Genomic DNA, 20,108 nt, shown 5'->3' with positions numbered 1-20,108 from the left:
AAGAACTGTCAAGAACCCCTTCTACACATACATACACACGGGTTCGTGAAACATGTGTGCGTTCGGAGAAGTATAACAACTGTAACGGAGCTGTAGCAACTGCAACTGTGACTGTAACGTACGTGCAGTGCGCCTGCGCGTGCCACTCGGCTGTGTGTATATCCAGGGAAACTTTCGTGAATGAAGGTTTGTTGCGAGTAACGCCTGTCCTGTGCATATCTGTTTCTTTGTTATGTTCGGATTCGCGTTATCTAGTATTGAAGAATATAAGCACTACATAGCAGCTTTCCGAGTCCGGTGTTCGTAGCACCCATGTTGCTGTTGGCATCGTTTCGCAGCTGTAAACAACTGATTATAAAATTCATATGCGACTCCTCAACATATGAATGTGTGTATACCACTTGCACATTTCTCTAGCGTCATTCCTTAACGTTTCGCTCAATGTGAAAAATTACGCCACGGTCACTGCTTCACATTACATCGCATTGCTTCGCATGCGTCGCATAATGATTCGCATTACATCCAGTCCCACGGTAAGTGGGATCTGCCGAATTTTTTTAGCTATGATCATCGATGAAACACGAGCCCTTGGCTTCGCGCAAGACCCCAGGACGTCTGCTGCAACGCGGCAGCGCGTAAACGCTGTAACCGACGCCCGGAACCGGAAGCTGAGATGCAGCGAAAATACATTCGCTATCATCGTATACCCTCGATGCTAGACGCTTCGCGTGCTGCCTTGCTATCACCTTCGCGCACTTCTTTCTTTCTTTGTCGTTTCACCGCCTTTCGCGTTGCCTCCTTGCCCTCAAAAGTGGCGAGTAAGTTAAATTCGTACCATTCCTATCGTACTCCCTCGAGATACAAGAATTCTTGGCTAAGAACTTGCGTAGGCAAGAGAAAAGCTTTGTGAATTCGGCCCCTGGTCTCTACTGAACAAGTACGTGGACACGTTCATATCATTGGAAAGCACGTTCACCAGTACGGTGTTATGGGCTGCACATGTTAATAATGTTCCTTCAAAACTTTCGAGGATCATAGAGACGAGTTCGTGCAACTGGCGTATTTTCCCTACGAAAAGTAATATTCTTTTTTGTTATGCATTTTTTGTTCCCACCTCAGCTATTTTCTGTTCGGTTGGGGCGCTACAACGTTGTCTAACGTGTGGAAGTACGAACCTTGGAATTGAAAATGCCCTGCACAATAGTTAACGGGTCACAAGATTCGTCCTCAAAGTATGTATTGATAATAAGAACTTTGTGGGTTCGTAAGGTATGAATGGGAGCGTGCACGGTCCCACCAATCGACGAGGCTGCTTGCAGGCTTAGAACGGACGACACTTTATAAAAACATGGAAGAGACGCAAGAGCGCAAGAGCAAGCAAAGCACACAAAAAGGAACAGAAAGAATTCTGAACTAACAAAAGTTCCTTATCAGCGAAACGTCTTAGCGAGAAGCCAGTCGACACAGGCTCACCCGTCGGGGCGTCGAACACGCAGGGCGATGCGAGGAGACGAGCGTCGCGTGAAGCCTGCAAGAGGTGAGCGATGGCTTGTGAAGGCTGACGAGGAACGTGGCGTCTTGCCGAAGCGAAGCGTCGGAGGCGGAGAACTTCAGCGGCTACGTGAAGCCCGTAGCACCAACTCGTGGACCGCGTCCCAGAGCATCCACACTCGGGCCCGGTCACCCGACTGCAACGAACGCCCAGCACCGTCTGCCCACTCTCTGTTCCTATCCAACGCAGGAGGCTTTTTTTCAAATATATGGACACTCTCGGCTGGTTTTCGCCGTCGGTGTCGCCGTCATGTCCCGTATGTATATATATATATATATATATATATATATATATATATATATATATATATAAATGAAGGAAAGAAGTGTTAATTTCAAGGGCTCGTTTTCTTTGTTATACACAATATTAATGAGAACTAACAGACGATAATGCCAAAGAAGGTATAGGGGATGGTTTTTTTTTTTTTTTTAGTAATAAATGTAAGGTAATTGTGAAGAAAGAAAAGTGGACGAAAAGATAGCTTGCCGCGGGCAGGGACCGAACCTGCGACCTTCGAATAACGCGTCCGATCTCTACCACTGAGCTACCGCGGCGGCCATCCCCCCCGTCCACTTTACAGGGTATATGTGTGCATTTAAACGTGGGAGCGTCAGTCAGCGCCGCCAGTAGCCATGACGGCGAGTGTGGAACACTCTTTTTCTGCCTGTTGGCGTCACGTAGCACGTGAACTTATTACGAGCTGGCAGCTGACCAATAATCCCTCGCATACTACCTGAAAGCATCAAGTCTGCCAGAACGAGACCCCTCGCTATGAATGAAGGAAAGAAGTGTTAATTTCAAGGGCTCGTTTTCTTTGTTATACACAATATTAATGAGAACTAACAGACAATAATGCCAAGGAAGGTATAGGGGATGTTTTTTTTTTTTTTTTAGTAATAAATGTAAGGTAATTGTGAAGAAAGAAAAGTGGACGAAAAGATAGCTTGCCGCGGGCAGGGACCGAACCTGCGACCTTCGAATAACGCGTCCGATGCTCTACCAACTGAGCTACCGCGGCGGCCATCCCCCCGTCCACTTTACAGGGTATATGTGTGCATTTAAACGTGGGAGCGTCAGTCAGCGCCGCCAGTAGCCATGACGGCGAGTGTGGAACACTCTTTTTCTGCCTGTTGGCGTCACGTAGCACGTGAACTTATTACGAGCTGGCAGCTGACCAATAATCCCTCGCATACTACCTGAAAGCATCAAGTCTGCCAGAACGAGACCCTCGCTATGAATGAAGGAAGAAGTGTTAATTTCAAGGGCTCGTTTTCTTTGTTATACACAATATTAATGAGAACTAACAGACAATAATGCCAAGGAAGGTATAGGGGATGTTTTTTTTTTTTTTTAGTAATAATGTAAGGTAATTGTGAAGAAAGAAAAGTGGACGAAAAGATAGCTTGCCGCGGGCAGGGACCGAACCTGCGACCTTCGAATAACGCGTCCGATGCTCTACCAACTGAGCTACCGCGGCGGCCATCCCCCCGTCCACTTTACAGGGTATATGTGTGCATTTAAACGTGGGAGCGTCAGTCAGCGCCGCCAGTAGCCATGACGGCGAGTGTGGAACACTCTTTTTCTGCCTGTTGGCGTCACGTAGCACGTGAACTTATTACGAGCTGGCAGCTGACCAATAATCTTTCGCATACTACCTGAAAGCATCAAGTCTGCCAGAACGAGACCCTCGCTATGAATGAAGGAAAGAAGTGTTAATTTCAAGGGCTCGTTTTCTTTGTTATACACAATATTAATGAGAACTAACAGACAATAATGCCAAGGAAGGTATAGGGGATTTTTTTTTTTTTTTTTTTTTTAGTAATAAGTGTAAGGTAATTGTGAAGAAAGAAAAGTGGACGAAAAGATAGCTTGCCGCGGGCAGGGACCGAACCTGCGACCTTCGAATAACGCGTCCGATGCTCTACCAACTGAGCTACCGCGGCGGCCATCCCCCCGTCCACTTTACAGGGTATATGTGTGCATTTAAACGTGGGAGCGTCAGTCAGCGCCGCCAGTAGCCATGACGGCGAGTGTGGAACACTCTTTTTCTGCCTGTTGGCGTCACGTAGCACGTGAACTTATTACGAGCTGGCAGCTGACCAATAATCCCTCGCATACTACCTGAAAGCATGAAGTCTGCCAGAACGAGACCCTCGCTATGAATGAAGGAAAGAAGTGTTAATTTCAAGGGCTCGTTTTCTTTGTTATACACAATATTAATGAGAACTAACAGACAATAATGCCAAGGAAGGTATAGGGGATGTTTTTTTTTTTTTTTAGTAATAAATGTAAGGTAATTGTGAAGAAAGAAAAGTGGACGAAAAGATAGCTTGCCGCGGGCAGGGACCGAACCTGCGACCTTCGAATAACGCGTCCGATGCTCTACCAACTGAGCTACCGCGGCGGCCATCCCCCCGTCCACTTTACAGGGTATATGTGGCATTTAAAACGTGGGAGCGTCAGTCAGCGCCGCCAGTAGCCATGACGGCGAGTGTGGAACACTCTTTTTCTGCCTGTTGGCGTCACGTAGCACGTGAACTTATTACGAGCTGGCAGCTGACCAATAATCCCTCGCATACTACCTGAAAGCATCAAGTCTGCCAGAACGAGACCCTCGCTATGAATGAAGGAAAGAAGTGTTAATTTCAAGGGCTCGTTTTCTTTGTTATACACAATATTAATGAGAACTAACAGACAATAATGCCAAGGAAGGTATAGGGGATGTTTTTTTTTTTTTTTTTTAGTAATAAATGTAAGGTAATTGTGAAGAAAGAAAAGTGGACGAAAAGATAGCTTGCCGCGGGCAGGGACCGAACCTGCGACCTTCGAATAACGCGTCCGATGCTCTACCAACTGAGCTACCGCGGCGGCCATCCCCCCGTCCACTTTACAGGGTATATGTGTGCATTTAAACGTGGGAGCGTCAGTCAGCGCCGCCAGTAGCCATGACGGCGAGTGTGGAACACTCTTTTTCTGAGCCTGTTGGCGTCACGTAGCACGTGAACTTATTACGAGCTGGCAGCTGACCAATAATCCCTCGCATACTACCTGAAAGCATCAAGTCTGCCAGAACGAGACCCTCGCTATGAATGAAGGAAAGAAGTGTTAATTTCAAGGGCTCGTATATATATATATATATATATATATATATATATATATATATATATATATATATATATATATATATATATATATATATATATATATATATATACCGCGAAGAAAAATAATTCAGAAATACTTCCGAAGCGCTGAATCGAAGAACGGGTGACCTCTCGCGCAGCAGCGCGCGGCGTTAGACGGCTAGGCCACGAGAGCACCGTCTTTGAACATGCTAACGGCGAGCTATTTATATACACCATTTACTTCAGCGTGCTTTTTTGCTCACCAGCGAGATGGCGCAAAGCGCGCGAGGGGCGCGCTTTAAGGGTTATCTCCCCGCTCGTAGCATTGCGCGCGCGCGCGCCTCCGTGAATTTCGTCCTACAGGCCGTGCGCGCTTCCGTGCGCGCTTGTCTCGTAGAGGGAGGAGGGGGGTTCCATATCTTGTGCTTTCACTGCGATGTCTGCCCTGAAGTTACAGAGCGTACGAAGGTCACTTCGCTCGCTGCAGCAGCCCCGTTTGCGAAACGAGCACGCTGTTCAAATATAAATAAGTAATAACTGTGACACTTGATAGTTCACGCTCGCCCTGTGTGTGTTGTTCTTTTCGTGCGTCCTTTGCGCTTGAGCGACGCGCTGAAAATTTCGAGCAGCTTTTCGTTCTTCGCGTTTCATTCCAATTTGTTGCTATCGCATTCATTGCTTCGCCGTTGCGGCGAAACTTACTTTTTAGATTCGAAGCAGCTTTGCGCTGGGCTTTGTCCGTAGTTTCATTGGCGACCGTCCGCTTTCTCTCACCTAGCATAGCCATCCGTAACACATTGAGCGCGGGCTCGCGCCAAGGAGATAATAAATAATATCTGGGGTTTAACGTCCCAAAACCAAGATATGATTATGAGAGACGCCGTAGTGGAGGGCTCCGGAAATTTCGACCACCTGGGGTTCTTTAACGTGCACCTAAATCTAAGTACACGGGCCTCAAACATTTTCGCCTCCATCGAAAATGCAGCCGCCGCGGCCGGGATTCGATCCCGCGACCTTCGGGTCAGCAGTCGAGCGCCATAACCACTAGACAACCGTGGCGGGGCCGCGCCAAGGAGAAGTCTTCTTCCTCTTGTTCTTCGACCGCCTTGATGACGATACGTGCAGAGCATTTTAGGGCCTGTGTAAGGGGCTGGGTAAGACGCTGTGACCTCTCCCCCTTACACTCTTTGAGCACTCACGTGATGGCGTCGGGGAACGAGATTCTGCAGACGTGCGATGAACCCCCGTGGCATGCTCCCACAACAGTTCGGGACGGGTAACAGCAACAGCAGCTGCAGTGAATTCATGGTGTGCTCCACTTGCAAGGACGCGTTAAAATCGGGCAAGGTGCCCGTGATGAACGGAACTTTAAGTCGACCCATGCACTGCTTGCTTCCTTGCTTGTTCCTTGCGTTTGGCTCATCCCCGCATCCCCACATGGCTCGTTTTAGTGGGAGATGGTGTAATTTTTTACAGCGAAAGCTGTTATGAGACCATTTCACCGGCTGTTTTTGGCGCCGTAGTTGTCCGCCGCCGCCGGTGTCCGTAACCAGTATCGCTCGAAATAAGAAAAAAACCAAATAAGAAAAAAATTCCAGGATGGAATGAGGTTCGAACCTGGGCCCTCTGCGTGGGAGCCCAGTATTCAATCTCTGAGCCATGCCGGTGCTGGAAACTGCTTTGCAAAAAGGCCCTATACAGGCTTCATGTCGGGAAGGAACTACATTAGCATATGCAATATAGCGTGGTAGAAGAGTAAAATAAGCACCAAGCGTCGCACAACGCGAAATTCTGTAATCAGGCGTCACACAACGCGAATTGCGCAACGAGTAGGTTGTTGAATGCTTCCAACCCATTACGAAGGGCTATGCCATAATTCTTCACCGTCATCAGGCACAGCATCAACAAAGTTCGCAAAGTGCCTTACATGCGTTAAGCAGGTACCAACGCTCTCCGTAGAATGACGAAAAATGGCACAGTGCCTGCTGCCCTACTTCTCAAAAATTACAATGATTTATAGCGTAGTGGGTTCCTCGCAAGTGTACTTGTATTGGTTGCCAAGGAAGCCCATAAGCGCATGATCCACTTCCTCGGGGTTTCAGTAAAGTTCATCGCCCCCCCCCCCCCGTCTCACTCCCACGTCAACGTATGCTTTACAGTATGACGAGAGAGGGAAATAGCGACCGGGCGTCACCCAATGCAAATTACATAACTGGTGGGCCGTTTAAAGGGCCCCTCACCAGGCCACATAGCAAATTTTAGTTAGACGCTGGAAGTTGTTGTGTGCCGAATGAAGAGCAGTATACCGCAAGAATTTTTGAAATCGGTTCACTACGAGCTGAGAAAAACAGTAATTTGTAGCCGCGCGAAACCATGACGCGAGGAGGCGGGTTTCATACCCTTGCCACTCGCCCCGCGTAGCCTTCGCAAGCCAAATCCCTTCCCTGCCCTCTTCACTTGACACATACGCATGAACACGTCATGCGCATGCATGGTCACGTGCGCATGACGGACCCGAGCACGCGAGGGGCATGATAATTGATGGTAGCGCAGGCCAAAGACACGGACAAAAGAAGGAACACGAGACACCACAGCGCTAACGTTCAACAACTATTTTATTACCAGCTGATCCCGCTAGTATATGTACTCTCTCACGGTCATACGTCACGTGTGCATAGCTCTGACACCCATAAAATTGTAACCTACACGTGTACATCACATACATGACCACACTGTATCAAACGCATTTTTCTTATAATGCTTATCCACAAAGCAGTTTATCGCGAATACATGTAATCCAGTTCCTTATTTGATAACACCACTGACGGACTGCTCACACAAGCGTCACCAAACGGTGAAATCCTGCTGGCCTCCATTACCAATCGCGTCATCTCGCACCTACTCCTACTCATGATGGCCGTTTCATGAAACCTAGGTCTGCACTTACATGTGTGACAATGCAGGGAAAGAAAACCCTCAGAAGCAACGCTACTTACTTTGCTATTATGTTCGCGCAATCTATCATTTATGCATCTGCCGGTCTGTCCGATGTATGACTTTACACAAGTAAGTGGAATCCGGTAGACGACACACGTGTTGCATTCAACAAACTTGTTTCGATGCTTCTTTTCGCATACTGCATCTATTATCTTGTCTGGTCTTGTGTTTCTGCATAGGCTCACCAATTTATTAGGGGCTGAAAAAACTACCTTTGTGTCACATTTTTCCGCAATCTTCTTTATTCTGTGAGAGAACTTATGTATGTACGGAATGACAGCAAAGTTCCTCCTGCTTGGGCTCGCCCTATCCTTCTCCTCGGAACCTTTCTTTAGCGCTTCTCTATGTAAGCCTTCTGCAACCGACACGACGAGGTTCTTAGGATACCCGGCATCGCTTAACCTCGAGACCTGCTGTCTGAAGCTCTCATGCATTAGGCACTGGCATGACTTCTTGAGTGCCTCACTCAAGCACATCTTCGCGATTCCCCGCTTGACAAGTTTTGTGTGCGCGGAATGAAACTGTAACAGCGGCTTATTTGCTCTGGGTCCATAGCTCCAGCACGTCTTTTCATCAGAGAACACGAAGTTAACGTCAAGAAATCTAATTCTTCCGTCGCATGGCATTTCAAAAGTCACTTCAAGTGGGTTAAGACAGTCACGAAAAACGCTACACACATTAGTACACTGATTGGCAAACTCTGCACACGTGTCATCGATAAAAACTAAGAAATCGTCGACGTACCTAAATACATTCACATTAAATTCTTGCAGGCGCTCTTTTATGCAACCATACAACCATACAATCATGCAACCATACTGCAAGCCCAAATCGCCACCCTCATCGACGCGAGGGGCGTCGCACGGACGCTACTTTTTTTTTTTATGTAGCGGCCATGGGCGTTGTGTCGGCGTTCTCTGTGGTGTACTACCTGTTTCTGTGGGACGGGCATGAAAGTTGCGACATTTTTACGGGCACAGGAGTGGCGGTATCATGAGCCAGTGCTGCATTAACGTTTACTTGGACGCGGTAGAATAAATGAGCATAATGAGTGCTCGAACGCGCCAGAACATTACTTTCGTTTCCAGGGCTGGCGCCTGCTCGATGCGCTAACCGCGGGTTCACGAACGCGTGGGAAAGGGAAGCACATTAGCCCCGCATCTCGCTGCAATTCACGAAAAAAAATAAAAAGGACGCACACATTCCCTTTGTGTGTCTCATTATTTCTCTCAAGTTTTATTATTCTATTCAAGCAACAAATTACACAAACAACACATGTCGTGTCAAATAATTATCGCAGTGTCACATGCTACTGTTGGCGACGTCAGAGCACAGTCGTCTACGTAGACGAGCGACGTCACAGCACTACCATCTACGTAGGGCCATTTTCTCATGTACGTCATCCCCTCATTCTATAAAGCGCGCGCCCGCGAGGGGCAGGGTAAGCAGCGTTCACCTTGAAATTTGACCCATTTCCGCGGCGCGTAGCGTTGAAAATTTTGGCAGACGTGATCGTGGACGCCCAGTGTATGCATTGCGCTCGTTAGCTCAAAATTGTCAAACCTGGTGAAGGGCCCTTTAAAGATTCCAACCCATTACAAGGGGCTGAGCCATAATTCTTCATCGTCATCAGTCGTCGCGTCAACAAAGTGCACATAATGCCTTACAGACGTGTAGCTGGCGCCTCGCTTCTCCGCAGAATGACGAATAATAGCTTAGTAGGTGCTTCCCAACTTCACAAAAATTGTGATTTATGGCGTAGTGGGTACCTTTCTAGTGTACTTGTATTGTAGCCCCCAAGAGAGCTTAACGGCCTCTAGAAACGCCGCTCTTCCAGCTTTCGCTGTGACTGTGCTGCGGTTTCAGCGCAGGCCTGGCATTTTTTTTCTCCACCTCCCAAGCTAGCAGAGTTGGCGCATGGTTGCCCGAGCGCCGGCGTAGTCGTCGTCGTCTTTTTTGCTTTTCTATTACACAGGTGCACTGCGGATCTTCTGCGCGCACATCACAGTATTCTTACAATGCAATATTGTACTCACGAACAAATTATTAGACTGGAGATTTTCATGCTTTTATAAATGAAGTCAAAATGATTCATTTATTTCTCAAATTCTTCCGCTTACATTTCGCCACTCATCATAAGACACCAGAGTGCAAAGCAGTTTGGTACTACCAAAGTGTAGAATAAGTATGGACCTCTTATGTTTGCAATAGTACTGACAATTCGACGAGTTGGTACTGATTCGTGACTGGCTTTACATGTTAAGGTATGCTGTGCTGAAATTCTTGAATGTGTCATTTTATGACCACCTAAACATTATATCTCCGTCTGCCATCCGCAAGAGCATTATTGAGGAGTCTCTGCTGCCGTAATGTCAAGTGTTTTCATGTTTACCTACTTGTGTTATTGAGGGTTCGACAGAAACCCGTCTGGTCGCAAAAGCTCATTGCGGAAAAATGAAGCGCCGATTGGTCGGCGCTTGATTTTTCCGCCAGATTGTATTAATGCGTGTTATTGTTTGTTCCACAACCATTTATAGTACCGTCCCCAATTACGAAGCATGTCTTTTATATCCATATTGTCTGTTTGCAAGTGTGTATAGACTTGCCGAAACTTTCCGTCTAGTCATTGTTTCCTGCATTGTGCCTACTGCTGACTGTAAGGATGCGAGGCCCGTCAAGCTGTGGGAAATTTGCTGATTTTTCCACACCATTCCCTCTTTTTAAATCCAATTAAAAATAAAGACTTGATTTATTGATTGCTTTAATTCAAAACGCACGTAAATAGTATCTAATATACAGAGAATGAAGATTGAATGAACGTACATTAAAATGAAGCAAAATTGAATAAACTGAATTAATTGTGATTGAAAAACTTATATGACATCACTGTGAATAAACGTACATCAAAGTGAATAAAGATTAAATTAATTTAGTGATTTAAGTGCGAATCAAGAAGGAATCGGGTTACCAAAATGGGAATGAGCGCAAATTATGCGGATCAAGGATGAGTAAGTGAATATTGTGAATGACGCAATTATTCACCTGGTTCCCTGAGGCGTTTTGGCAGGAGACCTATGTAATCACTTGTTTGGAGATACCGCTGGTGTTACTAGTCAACGGCAGCATATCACCTAAGTGCCAAAAAATTTACGATCCTGTCTACGAAACAGTCACGTGTCAAGCACGGAAGCAGGCGGTCGAGGCGAAGAAGCACTCACAATTATTTTGGGCATTCTCTGCTAGTGATGCCGTCAGGATAACTTCTATGCGCAGGTACAGAAAGCATCAGTGTGAAAATTCCTATTGCGAAGCAAGCTGGAATACCATTCAGCTCAACTCATCAACACTCTGCATACATATATTCTTTAATCACTCATAAGTACGACTTTTGTTTTTGTTTATTATAGCAATGTGCGCTCTGGCTGCATAATTCAAGGAAGCAATTTTTATCAAACATGCCATAATAATGCGCTTTGTTAGCGTCGTTTTTTCTAGCAAGGCATCTGTGCTAAAACAAGCAAAAGGTAAAGTCCGAAACCGCGAGCCTCCTGACCTTTTCGGGATCGAAGCCCTTCATTGGTTCCAGGCAGTGGACAGCGATCAGTAAAGATGAACAGAACCAGACGAGTTGAAGATTACGCCAGAGATGCTGCACGTGCGTTCCTGACTCCATCGCATTTGGAGCCGCTAAGATACGGCTCCAGTTCAGGGCCTTCGGCGGCCCCGAAAATGAGATTCATTTCTCCCACTAAATGAGGCCAACGCTTATTACTTCGAGTTGTTCTGTTTGCTATCGGCATGTGGTTCAATACCGATAGTAACGTGTGTGTGTGCTTTTGTACAGGTGAGCATGGGTTGAGTGAAAAAGAATAAGAAATTTATTCCATCAAAAGGGGGCCTTCGATCAAGTACTTGCTTTAATTACACAGTTTACTCATCAAATTGCAGTGGCGCAACACTTCACAATATTGCTACTGAGGGATCAACAATAGAGACGCTGGGGTTAGAAGGCGGTGGGAAGAAACTCACTGGCACCAGATTCTGTTCGTCCTCGATTGTGACTCCCTTGACTTTGGCTCTACAAAATGCGTAAATACAGCCTCTGTGTACTTCCTCCATCCCCGTAGCACACTGATGCACCTGGTCGAGCTTTGTACGGATAAGCTGTATATAACTAGGCCATTTGCAACTACGGAAACAATTACCAACAGAAACTATCGTCATGAACAGCCTTTACCCAGATTGAGCTCACATGGCAGCTGGCCATGTGGGCGACTGCGACCCTGAGAGTGATAATAATATGATTACTGTGTGAACTATGAGAACAGTTACCGGGTCAACAATTACCTGCTTAGCATAAACCCATAGCGGGTATGTGCAACAGAAATAGGGAAAACCACTTCTAACCTCTGGTCCAATAAAAACGAAGAAGGCAAAAAAGCAACCAAATAAATAAATGTAAAATAAATATTTCAAGAAATGAAACAAATAAGTAAGAATTCAGTAAGGAGCAAATGCGAAAAAAATAAATAAATGAAAACCACGTGTGCTGCTCTTTAAACGTTACTGTATGCCTATGCAGTTGGGCTTGTTGGTAGAAATTTATAATGAAATTTTAGCACATGGCAAGGGGCAGGAAAAAAGACGGGACGGGAAAAAGTGCAGATTTCCGAAAAATGCCTTTGTTCGAAAGGAACCTAGCCAACACCATAGGTCGGCGCTGTAAGAGAATACTCACGCTCACTCACTCACCCCAATTTTTTCCGCCTTCGCACTCACTCACGCTCAAACTCACGCCTACTCACACTCATAGGCACTCATTCACGTTCATACTCACGCCTTCTCACACTCATAGGCACTCACTCACGTTCATAACCACGCCTAATCACACTCATAGGCACTCACTCACGTTCATAATCGTGCCTGCTCACACTCATAGGCACTTACTCACGTTCATACTCACGCCTACTTACACTCACAGGCACTCACTCACGTTCATACTCACGCCTACTCACAGTTATAGACACTCACTCTCAAACTCACGCCTAGTCACACTAATAGGCACTCACTCACTTTCATACTCACAGGTACTCACCCTCATAGGCACAAGCTCACGTTCATTTTCGTGTGTACTCACACTCACAGGCACCACCCACGTTCATACTCACGTGAACTCACACTCATAGGCACTCATCCACGTTCATACTCACGCCCATTCCAACCCATTGGTAGTCGCTCACGTTCATACTTACAGCTACTCACACTCACTCGCGTTCATACTCAAGTGTACTCACAATCATAGGCACTCACGTTCATACTTATGCCACTCACACGTACACACTCACGTTCATGCTCACTCCAAGTTAGAACAATTGGCAGCCCACTTACGCTCATAAGTACTCACATTCATACTCACGCCCGCTCACGCTCATAAGTACTCACGTTCATATTCCGTTGTACTCACACTTACGGGCACTCGCTCACCTTCATACTCATACCTGCTGCCCATACCCATCGGCTCCTACTCGCCTTGAGCTCATACTCGCGCGCACTAACACTTGTAAATACTCACTCACGCCTACTCACACCGGTGCTCACGTTCATACTCATACCTACTCACAGCCACATGTACTCGCGTTCACTCATGTCTACTCGAGTCACCCGCATGCTTACTCACTCACATTCATACTCACACCAACTACACTTGTATGTTACCTTCATACTCATGTCTGCTCACGTCCCTGTCACTCCCTCATACACTCACGCCTTTGAAATGAGTTTACTCATGAATGAACATGACATGCTTTCAGCTCTACTCACACTCACAGGCGCCCTCTGACGTTCATATTGAAGTACACTCCCGTTCACAGATACTCGCGTTTACCCGTCTACTAGCTCCCATCTTCGATCATTACCATTCACACCCACTCAACCTCGCCGGGTCTCATTCCCATCCGTCTGTCACACTGGACATTTTCTATGCATTCGCATCTAGGATGATTTCTCAAACATTCTCGTTATATCCGAACGTGCAGATTTGTAATGGATATGAGGGACAAACCGCGGATGTTAACACTCTTTCAAGTGAAATGCCCTATCTATATGTTTTAAACGGAATGCCAAGACCGCGGAAAAAATGTTGGAATTAACCCAATGCTGAATTGTCGAAAGTATCAAGAAAACAAGAAAGAAGTGTCTATTACATCAATGCATTGACATTTTCTTGATGAATACGTAAATTCATGGTACATATTTGGCACAAGAGCAATGTAAATGCCGAATATTTCTTCATTCGCGACTTCGCTCACGATGTGACCGTGGCTAAAGACAGCCGTGTCCTAACAGTAGGACATTATGAATTTGGAGGACATTATAAACCAATAAGGACATTATGAATTTGGAGCGTGTGCAAAGGAAGGCCGTTAGATTTATCTTTGGAAAATGCAAAAGAGAACATTCCCCGTCATTACTAATGCTCGGCAATAATATAAGTTCACTAGAACATCGGCGTAAACATAGCCGTCTGCAGTTCTTACACAGCATTAAAAAAGGGGAAACTGGGCTTGAATTGCCCCACTATGTAACACCTCTAAAAACAAGAACAACTAGACATAGACACAACTTTTCCTTGACGCCAATATTTGCCAAGACTAAACCTCACATCAACAGTTTTTTTCCGCGCACCATAACCGAATGGAATTCCCTCCCACTTCATAGCATACAATCAAGAAACTTTGCAAAAGAGTTAGGAGAACCATTTTCCCCAAAATCCAGCGTAAACTGGAGCAGTGCTTGTAAATTTTTGTTCCAATTTTAATGAGAATTCGTTGCTGTGCTCAGTGCCCTGCTATTGTTGGAGAGCGTTTTTATTTTTTCCATGAAAGTGTGATTCCATCTATGCGTTCTTGTATTTCGTGTGTGGCGTTTCAGTTTCCTGCTGTTATTTGCACAGAGGTCTTAACCAAAGTGTCATTTCGTCTATTGTGCTAAGCAAGCATTTTGTCTTCTGCAATATGGCAATAGGTTGCATCATTTTCTTGTAATGTTTATATTTTATTTTCATTTTTTCTTCTTGCATTGTCTTATCTTTTCATTATTTTGTCATTGTATTGCCCCTCCTGCATGGGCCAGGCATATTGGCCTGCAGTGTCAATAAATAAATTAATATATAAATAAAATAAATAAATAAATAAATAAATAAACATGCTCTGCCCCGCTCCCTTATTACGTACCGCCACCTCCACCACGCGCATGTGACGATGACTTTTTTGTCGGAAAAATGAGCGGCAAATAATCGTTCGTTCATCGTAATGTCGCAGCCGAATTTTATACCAGCATGCGGACTGCCGCTGAAGCTCTTCACCTTCAACAGCTTCCACTATGTTCGAGTTCCATGACATTGCGCGCGCATTGCCCGAAGTCAAAATGAAGCTACTGAGTAGCTGCATCCGCTGTGGACGAAAGCGTGGTCGCTAAAATAAGACACGATCATAGCGTCAACGCCGTTCCGAAGGCGCGCGCAGCCTGCGCCAACAGTCGAAACGAAACTGCTCCGCACAGCATCCGCTGCTGAATAAACCTGGCTCGTTAATGCACAATAATAGATGGCGACTACGCACTTTTGAAGGGGTGCGGCGAGAACGAATCTACTGCTTGTCGCAGCTTTGACCCGCAGTCGCCGCAGGCGTATGGACGCGATCATAGATACATCGCCCACGCAGTTCGCGTGCGCCGAGTAAAATCGAAGGCGAAGCAAGTGGGCCGCAGCCGTCGAAGTCTCTGTCGCCAACAACGCGATTATGGCTAGATCGTGGATGGCGACCACGCCTTTATGAAGGACCGCGGCCGTTTGAGTTGCTCGCGAACGCCGTTTTTCCTCCTGTGAGTCGAACATTTATGGCGCTTCGTGCTTGGCGCGCTCCGACGATCGTCCGAATTAACCGGGTTGCGGCCAAATATGACCGAATTAAGGAGAATTTGATACCATTAAACAATGCATAAGCTTCCCGAGACCACCGAACGCGTCCAAATTATCCGATTTTGCGAATTAACGGGGGCGAATTAACGACCTTTTTACCGCATAAGCTTTCATTTCCGCGGATTGACCAAACAGCAAATGTATGGCGCGCTTATTTACTAGGTCCACCTTCACTGTCTATGCCAGGAGTCTCAAGCTCACCTCAGCTAACGGGCCGCAGTCACGAAAATTTGCTCCCGCAAGAGCCAGGACACAGTGACGAAGGTAAGAGCGGGGGCCGGGTAGGAATAGTTTGTACAAAATGTCAGCAAGCGTTGCCATATGAAAGACCTTTCCCATAATTAATAAAGGGGTCATTTATGAAGGGAATTTGGCGCCAGGATTCCAACCACAAATCTACCTCCAAAATGACTAAAATGTGGACGACGGTTTTGAAAGTGTGTTTCACTGTTATGTATCAGTATATGTTGACCGCAGCGGTTCCCTCACGGAATGAAAAATGCTTTAGACAAGTCATGCCTGTGTAGCTCATGAACGCACTTAAAAACGGCAGGAAGTGGAAGATGGAAGCTTGCGATGAAAAAATCCGTAAACAGGGGGTGGGTGCTCGAGCCGACGTTTTGAGAAGTCGACTTATCTTCTTGCAGCCTTGAAGAAGAGTTCCAGCCTTGCGTTCCAGCCTTGAAGAAGACAAGTCCACTTGTCGAAACGTCGGCTCGAGCACCCACCCCCTGTTTACGGATTTTTTCATGAACACACTTATTAGATAAAAAATATGTGACGAAGTCAGGTCACGTGCGGTCCTCGGGCCGCTCGTTTTAGACCCCTGGCTTATGCGATAAACGTTGGTCAGCACTTGCCAGAATAACGCGAGGTAGATTATGTTTCAATGGCTGGCGGTCAGTTTTATAAATGCTGCATTTAACGGCAGGAATAGTGCTTTCGCCTACTTGGTTTTTTCATTTGTGTTAAGGTGGTGTAGCGCGAAACGTGACAGGTGTCACTCACCTTGCTTCGTACTGCACCACATTTACGAAATACCACTTCACTTAATGAGAACGGCTTTTGTACGGCACGTTATCTTCGTGATACAAAGCGCAGCGCGTGCAGAAGTTCGGCGCGCAAAGACTCCGTACAGGCTTCTGCTTTTGCGTTAGGCACACGCCATGCATAAACATGCGCCGCCGGTATGTCAGCGACAATTTTCTACCCCCTCTCCCCCCTGAAAGTGCATTGCGCTTGCACGCTGCTCGGTCATTCTCACTGTAAATGGAAATCAGTTAATCAAATCAAATAAAATCAAACCATTCTAGCATTGAATGCTTGGGTTTGTTGGGCACTCATTGTGAAAATCCAGCGCACAATCACGACATAGACGAGGAAGAAGCACCCCACCACAGCGCCGATCGGCGTTGTGCCACATTGTTTTGTGTGCGCCACACCAGCGGCCCCATTAATCCTTGGATTATGCCGCTTTTGAGACATGGCGAGTTGACTCAGCAGTATGGACGTCTGCGTTACGCCAACAAATGTGTATCTACTACATCTAATCGGTGTACTTAATATAAAGTTATTTGTATTAAGACAAAAGTCTTATATGCCTCATCAAACGGGAAAAGTGAGCTGTAATGCCATGTGACGCTTCCTCATAGTCTTTTTCCTTCGTCCATGTTCAAGCCCAATGAGTAAAAAAAAGAAAAAAGAGAAAGAAAAGATGAGATCATGGGAAATACACCATCTCCACATTTTTATTTATTTATTCATGTTACCCTACAGGCCCCAGAGGAGCATTGAGTAGGGGGGGTTACAGAAAAATCACAATACATAAAGCATAAAAAGAAATGATAACGAAGAAAAAAACAAAGAAAATTGTACAATGGAAGGGAGAAGAAAAAACACTATAAGCAAATGCAGCAAAATACAAAATGGAAGAAAAATGAAGCATATTTATACAAAATCAAGGGAACATATAAACTTGCAGTTGCTCACGAAATTTGGCCGGATCTCTCAAAGAAACAATTTCATCCGGAAGGCTATTCCAAAGTGCGATGGCGCGTGGCAATGCGGAATTATTGAATGACTCTGTGTTGCCGAAGATTCGTCTGAAACTGCGATGATTATGAAGTCGACTAGATGTGCGCGAAGGAATGTCAAGCGATAGACGACTGGTCCACGAGTTGTAGTAGTACTTATGGAGGAGGCATAGACGGATGACAGAGCGGCGGGAATCTAAGTTAGTCAGGGCAATATCGCGTTTGATTTGGGTGATGCTGGAGTGGCGATTATACGTTGAAGTGATGAAGCGGGCTGCACGATTTTGGATGGATTCCAGTTTATCTATTAGGTATTGTTGATGCGGAGACCAGATCGACGAAGCGTATTCTAGCTGAGGGCGTACAAACGTTTGGTAGGCCTGTTGCCGAATGGTAGATGGGGAATGATGCAGATTCCGGCGCAAGAATCCCAGAGTTCTGTTTGCTTTCGCGCACATCTTGTCGATGTGAGTACACCAGGCAAGATTAGTACAAAGATGAACACCAAGGTATTTGTAAGTAGACGAACGGGGAATTTCAGCTGAGCAGATAGAGTAAGAAAAGTTAAAAATCGATTTCCTACGGGTGAAAGAAAGTACGCAGCACTTAGATGTGTTAAGCGTCATTTGCCAACGGTCACACCACTGATTTATTAAGTCGAGGTCCTTTTGTAAATGTACGTGGTCTTCTTCAGAGTTAATAGTCCTGTACACTACGCAGTCATCCGCGAAAAGACGAATTGAGGAAGAAATGTTACAAGGCAAATCATTAATATAAATCAGAAAAAGAAGAGGGCCTAACACACTGCCCTGGGGCACACCTGATGAAACAAATGAAGTAGACGAGCTGAAGTTATTGACAAATGTAAACTGCTGTCGGTTGGATAAAAAATTTCGAAGCCAAGATAATGTTGATGAGTCGAGCGTAAGTGCAGACAGCTTAGCTATTAGACGACAATGGGCAACTCTGTCAAATGCTTTGGCATAGTCTAAAAAGATGCAGTCAACAATTTGATTACTATTCATGCCGTTATGTAAATCAGACGTAAATTCTAATAGCTGAGTATCACAAGATAACGCTTTCCGAAAACCATGCTGATTTGGAAAGAAGAAGTTATTTCACTCAAGATGGCTCTATATATGGGAGGTGATGATGTGTTCAAGCAGCTTGCAACAGATGCATGTTAGCGAAATGGGGCGGTAGTTACCGGGTGAGTGTTTGTTACCATCCTTGAATATCGGAATAACCTTTGCTATCTTCCAGTCAGTGGGAAGTTGACCAGTAGATAAAGACTGTTGAAAAATGTGGCATAAAATTTGACTGGACGAAGGGGATGTGTTTTTAAGTACCTTGGAATTAATGTTGTCAACACCACACGATGTAGACAGCTTTAGACCGTGTATAAGTTTAGATATGCCTTCAACAGTAACACTGATAGGAGACATGAAGCAGTACTCACGATCGCGAACACTGGGAACCGAAGAAGAGTCTTCATTAGTAAAAACCGAGCAAAAAAACGAATTGAAGGTTGAAGCACACTCAGATGCAGTGACAGGAACATTATCGGCGTTATGTAATGTAACAATGTCACTGCCACGGTCAGGCGAAATGGCACGCCAAAACTTTTTAGGGTTAGTGAATAAGAGTGAAGACAGGTCAGCGGAAAAATATTTCTTTTTCGCTTCGCTAATCGCAAGGCAGTAAGATTTTAAGCAGTCTTTATACATAGACCATGACTTAGAAGATGATAACCTTTTAGCGGAAGCATATAACCTTTTCTTTTTATTTCTGAGCGATCTAAGCGATTTATTAAACCATGGGTTGGATTTGTCGTTAGAGATTGTTATTAGTGGAACATATTTATCTATGAGGAGCGCCATAATATTTCTAAAGGAATTCCAGTTATCCTGAACAGACCTGTAGGTGAATGAGGGAAGAAATGTATTGTGTAGGAAGACATCAAGTTCAGCGTTCATTTGATCGTAATTTGCCTTGCTATAATCCCTGATTACCTTGCGCTGAACACCCGGAAATTTTAGTGGAATATTAATTGAAAACTGTAGAAGGTTGTGATCGCTAAAACCGTCTAATTGCACAATTGTACCTATGGTATGTGGCTCTGTTGTCAGAATAAGATCTAAAATATTAGTATCGCGAGTGGGCTCTGAGACAAGCTGGGTGAAATTAAAGTCAAAACATAGTTCGATGAATTCACTTGAAGTACTGCTCGAAGAAGACATGCGAGACCAATTAATATCAGGAAAATTAAAATCACCAAATAAGTAAATTTTTCTGGTGGGAAACAGGTCAAGAGCCCTGGAAACACTTTTGTGAAGCTCACACACGAAAAGGCGGTCAGAAGAAGGTGGGCGATAGCATACGCCCATCAATAATTTTCCAGGTAAGGTAGGACAGGCGACCCA

At 45.4% G+C, this 20,108-nt stretch overlaps 1 protein-coding gene across 1 annotated transcript in view; it reads right to left on the bottom strand.

Moving 5' to 3' along the window:
* Positions 1 to 11,357, bottom strand: part of LOC119390975 (uncharacterized) — a 232,878-nt gene extending 221,521 nt beyond the window's left edge. Inside the window, exon 1 of the mRNA XM_037658685.1 lies at positions 11,228 to 11,357. Coding sequence (XP_037514613.1) covers positions 11,228 to 11,347 — 120 coding nt within the window. The 5' untranslated portion in view covers positions 11,348 to 11,357. The remainder of the gene's footprint in view (positions 1 to 11,227) is intronic.
* Between the last annotated feature and the right edge of the window lie 8,751 nt (positions 11,358 to 20,108).

Source organism: Rhipicephalus sanguineus, chromosome 4 (genome assembly GCF_013339695.2).
Source record: "Rhipicephalus sanguineus isolate Rsan-2018 chromosome 4, BIME_Rsan_1.4, whole genome shotgun sequence".
Taxonomy (NCBI): Eukaryota; Metazoa; Arthropoda; class Arachnida; order Ixodida; family Ixodidae; genus Rhipicephalus; species Rhipicephalus sanguineus.
This window is presented reverse-complemented; position numbering and strand designations above follow the sequence as displayed.